At 36.1% G+C, this 12,655-nt stretch overlaps 2 protein-coding genes across 2 annotated transcripts; both read left to right on the top strand.

Moving 5' to 3' along the window:
- The first annotated feature begins 592 nt into the window (after nucleotides 1-592).
- mTor (serine/threonine-protein kinase Tor) lies at nucleotides 593-10,241 on the top strand. Its single transcript, XM_088268540.1, has 6 exons — nucleotides 593-963; nucleotides 1,266-2,059; nucleotides 2,493-5,071; nucleotides 5,155-7,521; nucleotides 7,605-7,820; nucleotides 9,060-10,241. The coding sequence occupies exons 2-6, from the start codon at nucleotides 1,858-1,860 to the stop codon at nucleotides 10,203-10,205; spliced, it is 6,510 nt and encodes a 2,169-aa protein (XP_088124666.1). The 5' UTR covers nucleotides 593-963; nucleotides 1,266-1,857; the 3' UTR covers nucleotides 10,206-10,241.
- On the top strand, nucleotides 912-1,750 carry LOC148304279 (serine/threonine-protein kinase mTOR-like). Its single transcript, XM_088268583.1, has 2 exons — nucleotides 912-963; nucleotides 1,266-1,750. The coding sequence occupies exons 1-2, from the start codon at nucleotides 912-914 to the stop codon at nucleotides 1,748-1,750; spliced, it is 537 nt and encodes a 178-aa protein (XP_088124709.1).
- Nucleotides 10,242-12,655: the final 2,414 nt, after the last annotated feature.

A 12,655-nucleotide genomic window follows, 5' to 3' on the forward strand; every position in this document is an offset into this window, starting at 1 on the left:
TGGTGAAATGGCAAAACAACAAAAAAACACCTTTAGTTACAGATTTTAGCTCTTCTAAATTGATTGATTGATGATTATCTAACCACAATTATTTATTTCAATTCATTATCTTCGTTGCATTAGAATCAACGTCCACTGGAAATTTTACATTTTGAAATACAATAAGAATAAAAAACTTTTTGTTTGTGTGTTTTTCTCGTAAAATATAACGATTAATATTTATCACAGAAGAATTCGAATAGGTTTTTTATGTTTCTGTAATATTCGTCTAAAATTTCTCCTTTTATTTTATGCCTAAACTCGAAATTCAGTAAGATATCTATCGGATAAAAAAGGTATGAAAATCTCCCATTGTTCCTTCGTTTTCGATATCCATTTGGATGAACCTACGTACTGCTACTTACGCTTGTCTATGGTGTTATGTCTATGTTCACACGACCAGACATAACCTTTGTGACACTTTATTTTCTTGTTATTTTCGAGGTGCTTTTAACAAATTTTGTGAAGATAACAAAACTGATAACTGAGCGCAGCTAATATAAACGATACCATATTGTAGCGTTTGACTATTATTTAGTTGTATATTTTATCCTATTTATTATTATACTGTACAACGAGCGTTCTTTATATTTACAAGAAGTTTTCGGCTAAACAATGTTTCTTTATTTTGATTTAGATCTTACGGCTTGATCGGCTGATAGTTGTATGTTTCTCTGTGGCATTTAGCGCAAGTTTCTAAAATGTCGTCGTCTTTAGTCCAGCAGTTTGTTGCTGGACTAAAATCTAGAAATGCGGATACGCGCAGTAAAACCGCCCGGGAGTTGTATCTCTATGTTAAAACTGAACTACGGGAGGTGCCTCCAGAGGAAATTACCCAATTTCTGGACGACTTTAACCATCATATATTTGAAATGGTTTCTGGAAGTGATGTCAATGAAAAGAAAGGCGGTGTTTTAGCTATTGGTGAGTAAAAAATATATCTGTTATGAAATCTGTGTTTATATGATTATTTATTTGTTTATTCTTATGGAACCCATGTTAGTTAAAGCTTTGATTATATGATTCACTATTATTTTCAATATGCCCTTATCAGCTTGGATGCATAGTAAAAGTTTTCACTTTCCTCAGGAAAACGTATTTCGAAACGTAAAATATTTATTTAATACGTAAAACAGGTAAAATTTTATATTTATATCTCGTGTTTAAAACGGTATTTATATAATTTTTGGTTGATTTTAATAACATGTTGTAATTGACTTTTTTAGTGTGCCTCATAAGCGGGGATTGTGACACCACAAAGACAAGAATATCCCGCTTTGCCAACTACTTGAGAAATCTCTTCCCTTCGTCTGATGTGGGTGTTATGGAGCTGGCGGCCAAAACGGTCGGACGCTTGGCTGCCATCTCGGGAGCTAAAAGGGCGGAGTATGTTGAGTTTGAGGTCAAACGGGCCTTCGAATGGCTGTCAGTGGAGAGGAACGAAGGAAAACGTCATTCAGCAGTGTTGATATTGAGAGAACTGGCCATTGTTGCCATGCCGACATATTTTCATCAACAAGTATCGGGGTTTTTCGATCATATATTCATTGCGATGCGTGACCCGAAAGCGCTTATCCGGGAAGCTGGTAGCAAAGCTCTGCAGGCCGGACTGGTAGTCACCGCGCAACGGGAGAGCGCCAAACAGACGCTCCCCACTGGTACACGAGGTGCTACAAGGAAGTGGTCACATGTTTCGATGAGACACTTATAAAAGAAAAAGGAGTGACGAGAGAAGATTGCATACACGGAGGCATTCTCGTGTTAAATGAACTGTTGAGGTGTTCACACGCCGCGTGGGAGCGCAAGTATACCCACTTGATGCAAACGCTGGATACTCACCAGGAGATCAGTCTTACTGAGGATATAATATCCATGATGCCCCGCCTCAGAAGTCCGTCGAGTTCCCGGGGACATCACATTGATATCTCTAATGCATCTAGCAGTGCTCAAACTTCAAACGTGTATGAGTCTGCCGTGTGTAGAAAACTTGTGATGGATAAATATGACACTATATGCTTAGGTACATATGAATGAAGTATTTATTATAGTACAATTATTATTTCATATATATATATATATATATATATATATATATATATATATATATATATATATATATATATATATATATATATATATATATATATATATATATATATATATATATATATATATATATATATATATATATATATATATATATATATATATATATATATATATATATATATATATATATATATATATATATATATATATATATATATATATATATATATATATATATATATATATATATATATATATATATATATATATATATATATATATATATATATATATATATATATATATATATATGTGTGTGTGTATATGTGTATATATACTGATCGCCTTATTAAGAAATTATCTTGTCAATTTATAATCTCATGTTTTCTTTTTTCATTTCTTAGAAATTATGAAACATCGGCTATCCAGATCACCCCACGTTCAACAAATACTTCTGATTATCATTCCAAGACTGGCAGCATTCAATAAAGAATTTTTTATTAAATATCATCTAAATTCTACCATTAACTTTTTACTGGCTACATTAAGAGGAAGAGAAAAAGATCGTTATATGGCTTTTACTACTATCGGTCTCATAGCTATTGCTGTAGAAAAGGAAATTATGCAATATCTTCACAGAATAATGCTTGTTATAAAAATGGCTTTACCTTCTCCGGATACTCCAGCCAAAAAGCGCACAGCTACAGATCCTGCAGTGTTTGTTTGTATCGCTTTATTGGGAAGAGCATTGAATGAAATATTTGGAGAGCATGTAAAAGATATTTTAGAATCTATGATGGCAGTCGGATTAACCCCGGCTTTGACAATATGTTTGAGGGAAGTTGCTCAAAGTGTTAGCTGTGTAAAGAAAGATATTTCTGAATGCTTGTTAAATATTCTATCTCACATCTTGATGAAGAAACCATTTCTTCACCCTGGAATGCCAAAACACCTGGAACAGCAAATGAGTTTGTCTTACCTTGCAGCCGATTCACAAGATGTGTCTTGTTTTGTATTGGCTTTAAGGACATTGGGAACGTTTGATTTTGAAGGGTACAGTTTGCTTCAGTTTGTAAGACGCTGTGCAAATTATTTTCTACAAAGCGAACAGCAAGAAATAAGACTGGAAGCTGTAAGAACTTGTAGCAGACTCTTAGCGCTCGCCATTGAATCACATCACAAGGAATATTCACATACAGTGACCTGTACTGTAGCTGATGTTCTCAGTAAACTCTTGATAGTAGGTATCACTGACACAAATTGTGATGTCCGGTACTGGGTGTTAGCATCTCTCGACGATACATTTGACTCACATTTAGCACAAATTGAGAATCTGAGTTCTTTATTTATAGCCATGAATGACGAAGTGCTCGAGATCCGCGAGCTTGCAATATGTACTATCGGCAGACTTAGTACAGTCAATCCTGCGTATGTAATGCCCAGTTTGAGGAAAACTCTCATTCAATTTTTGACTGAACTGGAGCATTCTGGAATGAGTCGAAATAAAGAGCAAGCGGCTCGAATGCTCGACCACTTGATTGTGAATGCTCCACGACTCATCAGACCATATATGGAGCCTATTTTGAATGTGCTAGTTCCGAAACTGAAAGAATCAGATTTAAATCCGGGAGTTGTCCTCAGTGTTTTACGCGCTATAGGAGACTTGGCAGAAGTGAATGGCGATGGAAATGGTCTTCAAAAATGGATGCCCGAATTGTTATCTATTTTGTTGGAATTATTAGCAGACGCTAGCGCACCAGAGAAAAGAAGTGTGGCTCTATGGGCATTCGGGCAACTGATTAGCGCTACCGGTCAAGTCGTTACTCCCTATTCCCAGTTCCCCAACTTGATGGATGTTCTCATCAACTTCCTGAAGACGGAACAGCAGCCTGTTATCAGGAGAGAGACTATCAGAGTGTTGGGCCTGCTGGGAGCACTAGACCCGTACAAACATAAAATCAGCTGTGGGATGATCGATGCGCAAGCTGACACTAACCTCCTGTCTCTAGCTGACAGCAAGACAGACGAGAATAATTATGATATGAATACTAGCGAGATGCTCGTGAATATGTCTTCATCCATGTTAGAAGAGTATTATCCTGCTATAGCTATTTCAACTCTTATGCGCATAATCCGTGATCCAACCTTGTCCCAACATCATACAAGTGTTGTACAAGCTGTAACTTTTATTTTTCAGTCTCTCGGGATCAAGTGTGTACCCTATATATCTCAAGTTATGCCAAGTTTTTTATATGTCGTTCGAATGGCAGATATAACATTTCGAGATTTTCTCTTTACCCAATTGGCCACTCTGATAGCTATAGTAAAGCAGCACATCAGAAATTATCTGGATAAGATATTTGATTTGATTAAAGAGTTTTGGACTCCGAATAGTACCCTTCAGACAACTTTGATCCTATTGGTAGAACATATTGCCGTAGCTTTGGGAGCTGAATTTAAGATTTACTTACCTCAGTTGATTCCACAAATCCTGAGAGTATTATCTCACGACTCCAGTAAAGAGCGCACTGTAACAGTAAAGCTGTTAATAGCGTTACAAAAATTTGGAGATAATTTGGATGATTATCTCCATTTAGTATTACCACCGATGGTGCGGTTGTTTGACTCAAATGACTGTCCTTTGGCAGTTTGTAAGGTTGCCATGGAAACAGTAGGGCATCTAGCAGACTGTCTCGACTTCACCGACCTCACTTCCAGAATTCTGCATCCTCTGATTCGGAGTCTGGAAACTTGTCCCGAGTTGCGGCCGACTGCCATGGACACTCTGTGTGCTCTCGTAGTGCAGTTAGGAAGGAAGTACAATCACTTTATTCCTTTAGTGCATAAAGTGGTCACTAAACATCGGATTCCTTGCCAGAAGTATGATGTTCTCATATCCAAGTTGCAGTCTAACACGACTCTCGCCATGGATGAGGATTTTCTTCTTACGAGGCATTGGTTTTCTGGCCAAAATAATCATGAGGTAATTATATCACATTTTACACCATAAATTTTTATTTCTATGTATTCTCTGTTAGGCATTTTACATAATAACAACATTTTCAGATAAGTATGACATCAAGTGACACTACAACAATTAAGAAGTTGCATGTTAATGCTGATAATCTAAGATTGGCTTGGACTGCGAGTCGCAGAGTGTCGAAGGAAGATTGGCTGGAATGGTTGCGTAACCTCAGCATCGGTCTACTGAAAGAATCCCAAAGTCCAGCTTTACGGTCGTGTCTGGCTTTAGCTCAAAATTACTCCCAATTACTAAGAGATTTATTTAATGCCGCATTTGTATCCTGCTGGACAGAACTCTCTGAAGCGATGCAATCTGAATTAGTTGAAAATTTAGAAGAAGCTCTTATGGTCCCTGATTTGCCAGAAATTACCCAGACCATCCTAAACTTAGCAGAGTTCATGGAGCACTGTGATCGTGGGTCCCTCCCCATCCGGGCTCACTTGCTGGGCGAGAGAGCGATGCATTGCCGAGCTTATGCCAAAGCTCTTCACTACAAAGAAGAAGAATTTAGGCAGGGTGTCGGGTCACACGCTGTAGAATCTTTAATTTCTATAAATAATAAACTACAGCAGCGCGAGGCCGCTGAAGGTCTTCTGGAGTATGTCATGGCTAGACGTCGTGGTGGGGACATGGATTTACAAGTGCAAATTCGTTGGTATGAGAAACTGCACAGCTGGGAAAAAGCATTGTCTCTATATAAAGATGAATTGACAACGGAACCCGACAAAGCAGAGGCCCGTCTTGGCCAAATGCGTTGCATGGAGGCTCTCGGGGAGTGGGGAGATCTTCATCGTACTGCCGGAGAGTATTGGGGAGATTGGGGCTGGCAAGACAAGGCACACGCTGGTAGGTTAGCGGCTGCTGCAGCTTGGGGCTTAGGAGAATGGGAGTCCATGAGGCGGTATGTGCAGTGCATACCTAACGACTCGCAAGATGGCGCCTTCTATCGAGCTGTACTCGCTGTACACGAAGGCCAGTTCTCCCAAGCCCAACTGTTAGTGGAACAAACCAGAGATTTACTGGATACAGAACTTACTGCTATGGCTGGAGAATCCTACCAACGGGCCTATGGGGCAATGGTTTGGGTCCAAATGCTGGCCGAACTAGAAGAAGTGGTGCAGTATAAGCTGGTACCTGAACGAAGGACTGCCATCCGGTCTATGTGGTGGGCTCGCCTCCAGGGAGGCCAGAGGCTAGTGGAAGATTGGCAACGCATCATCAGAGTACGTCGATTGGTTGTTAGTCCTGTGGATGATATGCACACGTGGCTCAAATATGCCTCTCTGTGTCGTAAAAGTGGCTCTTTAAATCTTTCCCATAAGACCCTGGTTATGCTCCTAGGTTGTGATCCCTCTGAACAGGCCGATATGCCCCTACCGACACAACAACCGCAAGTTACATTTGCTTACTGCAAATACTTATGGGTTGCGTCTCAGAAAGAGTTAGCGCTGTCGCAGCTTCAGCACTTTGTGAATGTTAATCCCCTTAGAATATCTGATGAGACAAGTGAGTCGGAGTGGCGGAGACTGTTGGCACGGTGCTATCTCAAGCTCGGTGGCTGGCGAGAGTCTCTGGAAGGAATTTCAGAAACGTCCATACCTGTTGTTTTACAATCGTATTCATCTGCCACCGATCACGCTCCTGATTGGTATAAAGCTTGGCACGCTTGGGCTTATATGAACTTTGAAGCAGTTCTGTTTTATAAACATAAAAATGGCGAAAATAATGCCAATGCTCCTGGAACCGGGACTGAGAATAATGGGCACTATGTTTCAAAATATACTGTGCCCGCTGTTGAGGGATTCTTCAAGTCTATAAATTTATCTCATGGCAGTTCTTTACAAGATACATTAAGGCTTCTCACATTATGGTTTGAGTACGGACAGTGGCCAGAAGTTCACGAAGCTATAGTGGAAGGTATTAAGACCATAGAGATAAACACTTGGCTACAGGTAATACCGCAACTTATTGCAAGAATTGATACCCCCAGAGCTTTAGTCGGCCGACTAATTCATGCTCTTCTTATTGACATTGGAAAATCCCATCCGCAAGCTTTAGTTTATCCGCTCACTGTTGCTTCAAAATCTTCATTTGTTGCACGAAGAAATGCGGCAAATCTGATATTAAGTTCTATGTGTACACACTCCGCAACACTAGTTAGTCAAGCTATCATGGCCTCTGATGAACTTATTCGGGTCGCTATCTTATGGCACGAACAATGGCACGAAGGCTTGGAAGAAGCGTCTAGATTATATTTTGGGGAAAGGAATATTAGAGGAATGTTTGAAACACTGGAACCATTACACGCAATGCTAGAAAGGGGACCTCAGACCTTGAAGGAAACTTCCTTCAATCAGGCTTATGGAAGGGATTTAATGGAAGCCCAAGAATGGTGTAACCGCTACAAGGCAAGTAATAATGCATAGTTTGTCTCGTCTACAGTTCCTTATTATCGAGGAGCTAACTAACACAAGTACGCGTATTATTGTAGGAGTCAACAAATCCTCGAGACCTCAACCAAGCTTGGGACCTGTACTATCATGTGTTCCGACGCATCTCCCGCCAGCTGCCGCAGCTCACGTCCCTGGAGTTGCAGTACGTGTCCCCCAACCTGCTGGCTTGCCACAACCTGGAGCTCGCTGTGCCCGGCACCTACCGCCCGGGCCAGGAGGTGGTGCGGATCGCCCACATTCAGAGCAACTTGCAGGTAGCTCTACAGCTAGTAACTTTATGTATTTTCTAGGATTTTTTTAAAAACAAATTTTTTTTCCACTATTTATCATATTTTGTTTTTATTTTTATTTTAGTATTTTTTTTTTAAAAAGAATATTTGTGCTTTTATTATAACACAAGCTTTCATACTTTGTAGGCCTATGCAGCCTGTTATTAACCTTTCCCTTCCGGTGCTAAAATAAAACGCGCATTCCGGTGTTGGGTAGTCACTACACAATAAAAAATTAGCAATTTTAAATCGGAAAAATACGGACATTCATAGCTAATCCCCTTAATTATTTATAAATGAAGTAAAAAATTATAATAATTTAGATTTTTTTTCTGAAAAACATTAATAAACCATCTGGCAATGCTCACGGAACAATCATAGGTCCACTTTAGTTGCAAGCTCAAGAGCCAGAGGAAGACTGAGAACATTGAGTTTTGAGCTCCTCGCACTTGGACAGTGCAAGTATGCAAGAGTGAGATGCGAATACTGTATAGTGTCACGCTTCCCGCACACTCTTCACGCGCTGTTTATATGCAAAATTGTTATTCACAAAATACCTCCGATGTACCCGATAAAATCTGATTGTTATTAATATTATTTTTTAAATAAATGCGTAAATATTTTATGGAGGAATACCTAGATCTTAGCCTTGTGTTTATTATATTTATAGAGATATTGATGGTTATTAGAAGCAATGTGTACAATGTACACCACACCGGGAAGAGAGGGTTAAAAATAGATATCAAGCTGTGGTGAATGAGTGGAATCCAGAAACTCTTACTCGGGACTCTTACCACGGGACCACAAACATACCTATCTTTATTGATCAATTGGTACAATTTATAAATAACATTGGTACTCTTTCTCTGTATTACCAAAATGAATACAGTACAAACTTATTGATTTGAAATACTTTAATGTAAAACTTTTGTTAATTTGAAAAAGTTTATAATTTATATTTTTTTTTTAACAATATCTCAAAATTAAAAAAAATACAAGTTAATATCAAAATTGAAATAACGAGTATGCATTTTTTCATCGATTACCAATTTCATTAGTTGCTATTGTTGTTTTGTAAAAAAAACTACTTTTTTTAAACATGTGGTAAATATTTAATTACTAAAATATTTTAAAATATTTAAAAATATGACCTTTTAGCATATAAGTAATGATGGTTATGCATGAAGGAAATATGAATAATTGTGTAAAATATTTTGTTGGTAGGTAATAACATCGAAGCAGCGTCCTCGCAAGCTTTGTATTCGTGGTTCCAACGGTAAGGACTACATGTTCCTTCTAAAGGGCCATGAAGATTTGCGGCAAGACGAGAGAGTTATGCAACTGTTTGGCCTCGCTAATACCCTGCTCCAAAATGATCCCGATACATTCCGTCGTAATTTGACAATACAGCGCTATGCAGTCATACCTCTCAGTACTAATTCCGGCCTCATCGGATGGGTTCCCCACTGTGACACCTTGCACTCTCTGATAAGAGATTATCGGGAAAGAAAGAAATGTCTCTTGAATATAGAGCACAGAATAATGCTGCGTATGGCCGCAGATTATGACCGGTTGCTCTTGATGCAGAAAGTGGAAGTATTCGAGCACGCCCTGGAGCATACTGCCGGAGATGATCTAGCTCGACTTCTATGGCTGAAGAGTCCGTCGTCGGAAGTTTGGTTCGAGCGAAGAACAAATTACACTCGATCTCTGGCAGTCATGTCCATGGTCGGGTACATCCTCGGCCTGGGAGATCGTCACCCTTCTAACTTGATGCTCGACAGAGTGACGGGCAAAATACTGCACATCGACTTCGGCGACTGCTTCGAAGTAGCGGTCACTCGTGATAAATTTCCCGAGAAAATTCCATTCAGGTTGACCCGAATGTTGATTAATGCCATGGAGGTGACAGGAATCGAGGGCACTTACAGGTGCACTTGTAATTCTGTCATGACTGTGCTTCATCGCAACAAGGACAGCCTCATGGCGGTGCTGGAGGCCTTTGTGCACGATCCCTTGCTCAACTGGAGGCTGATGGATGCAGGACGCCGCTCGCGGGAGGGCTCCTTGGGGTCAGGGGGCGTGGAGGGCGGGTCGCTGTCGGCACCACCCGCACTGGCCGCACCGCTGCCACCGCTGCCGCCACTGGCGCCTCTTCGTGCGCCCGCACCGCCCCCTGAAGGGCTGCCCGAAGCCCTCAACAAGAAAGCACTCGCCATCATCACTCGAGTGAGAGACAAACTCACCGGCCGAGACTTCAATCCGGATAAAACTTTGTCAGTCACTAGTCAAGTTGATCTTCTGATCCAACAAGCTACAAGTAACGAAAATCTTTGCCAATGCTATATTGGTTGGTGTCCATTTTGGTAGTTCTCGAGAGCTTTAGCTGTTCTGACCCAAAGAAAAGAGAAATAGAGTCTTAAATCTATCTGAAGATCGTTATATGGCTAACACTACTTTACGTGGTAAAATCACCTTTTTATTTTCCTGTAATAATTTTAATTATTATTTATTTGAGTATTTCATTTATCTTCAGAATATTTTTTAAATGAATTCATAAAATGATGTACACGGTACTGTTTACAGAACTTTAATGGAAATATTTAACACGTCATAAAATTTATCTGAGTATTGTGTCATTCGTCATAATAATCATACATTTTTTATGCTATTATTACGAATTCGGATAAAATAAAATATTTTGACTGTTTCTTTTCATTAACAAACCGTTATATTTAAGTTTACTATTTTTGTAATATTCAAAAACTATTTTTTAGGAAATTTTTTTATGAAATTTTTCGAGGATTCTTTCTTTATTGACTTTTTAAATTACTTCACTATGTATAATCTATTTGTATACCAAGGGAGGCCAACTTTGATTTTATGTCGGCTGATATTAATGTAATTAATTATGGACACAGACTTTGTTTCTGCTGTCACAAAATCAGTTCACCTTATTGCTTTATACTGTTGTGAAGTTCCATAGTTCTCAATTATAAGTCCATATGTACATATATGCTTTTTTGGTGAATGTGTTATAGATTTTACTGCTGTGATGTGTCATATTTACCAGATTTAATTTAGTAATCAACATGCTATAGCATCATTGCCTCACATTGGCCTCCACTGACCTATAATATCTATTATATTGTTAGGACTTTGTGCCGGACACAAAATCCTGATGTTGTACACAATTATGTAATATTTTGTTTAAAATATAATTTTTTTTATTTACATAACCAAATGTTTTTTATGTATAAAATTTATGAATTACTATGTGTTTTTATTTATCGTGTGAGAGTTAAATGTTAATAATAGCTTTGTTCCCGATTAGATAGCCAATAGGTATTTGTCAGCTAAATAAGAACAAAAAAATGAACACTTTAGTTTTCTACTGCAAAGTTCAAAAATTTTGCATCTGAAAACAATCAAATAGATATGTACATATTTGATAAAATTACAGTTTGTTTAAATCTTATTTGTCGTTATTTTAGTAACAGATAGTCCCAAAAATTATATCAATGGCGGAAAAATTATAATTTCTGCTATTGCTACTAAAGACTTTGTTTGGCTCTGCTGTATGTTAGTGTCTAACTGAGGAATCCTTTGCGTATCATTAAAATAGGCGGAAAGCACACATTGAGGCATTGCTTCTGATTAAGTACCAAAATAATGCAGTGTGAACAACATTAATGCAGTGTGAACAACATGGCATGCTACATGCACTGCATCTATGTATTGGTCAGAGTTGAATGTGTTAAATTTTCAATAAAACTTTTGATAGTAAAATATATGGACGGATTTACACATACTTTTGGCTTTCTCTATGTGACTACCTGTAAAGTTAGTATTTCTCTAAAGAAGCAATAATTTTATCAATTTCTCTAGAAAACCATCCTTAGCACTTTGCAAATAAAGGATTTTTATTCCTTGGTGACACTACAGTAGGCCAATATTTTGGATGCGTCGTCTATTTCATAGTTTTTGTAAGAAATATTTAAATTTAAGTAAAGTTGATTTTCATATGCTATCAATAAAGTATTATTTATAAATCAATCTTTTATATTTATTTTTCAGTGAAAAATATTTATTATTTCTTTAACTAAAAACATAAATTAAACATTGTGTTTATTTTCCATTTTCCCGACTTTATATGTATATATATATATATATATATATATATATATATATATATATATATATATATATATATATATATATATATATATATATATATATATATATATATATATATATATATATATATATATATATATATATATATATATATATATATATATATATATATATATATATATATATATATATATATATATATATATATATATATATATATATATATATATATATATATATATATATATATATATATATATATATATATATATATATATATATATATATATATATATATATATATATATATATATATATATATATATATATATATATATATATATATATATATATATATATATATATATATATATATATATATATATATATATATATATATATATATATATATATATATATATATATATATATATATATATATATATATATATATATATATATATATATATATATATATATATATATATATATATATATATATATATATATATATATATATATATATATATATATATATATATATATATATATATATATATATATATATATATATATATATATATATATATATATATATATATATATATATATATATATATATATATATATATATATATATATATATATATATATATATATATATATATATATATATATATATA

The sequence above is a fragment of the Brachycentrus maculatus genome, unplaced genomic scaffold, assembly GCF_059751285.1.
Source record: "Brachycentrus maculatus isolate JH-2025_06_01 unplaced genomic scaffold, ASM5975128v1 h1tg000326l, whole genome shotgun sequence".
Taxonomy (NCBI): domain Eukaryota; kingdom Metazoa; phylum Arthropoda; class Insecta; order Trichoptera; family Brachycentridae; genus Brachycentrus; species Brachycentrus maculatus.

Bases quoted from the DNA above. Each gene is read 5' to 3' on its own strand.
- LOC148304279 (XM_088268583.1), top strand. From the start codon at position 912: ATGGTTTCTGGAAGTGATGTCAATGAAAAGAAAGGCGGTGTTTTAGCT. The intron at 964-1,265 runs GTGAGTAAAAAA...TGACTTTTTTAG, and splicing joins AGGCGGTGTTTTAGCTATTG to TGTGCCTCATAAGCGGGGAT.
- mTor (XM_088268540.1), top strand. From the start codon at position 1,858: ATGCAAACGCTGGATACTCACCAGGAGATCAGTCTTACTGAGGATATA. The intron at 5,072-5,154 runs GTAATTATATCA...CAACATTTTCAG, and splicing joins CTGGCCAAAATAATCATGAG to ATAAGTATGACATCAAGTGA. The intron at 7,821-9,059 runs GTAGCTCTACAG...TTTTGTTGGTAG, and splicing joins ACATTCAGAGCAACTTGCAG to GTAATAACATCGAAGCAGCG.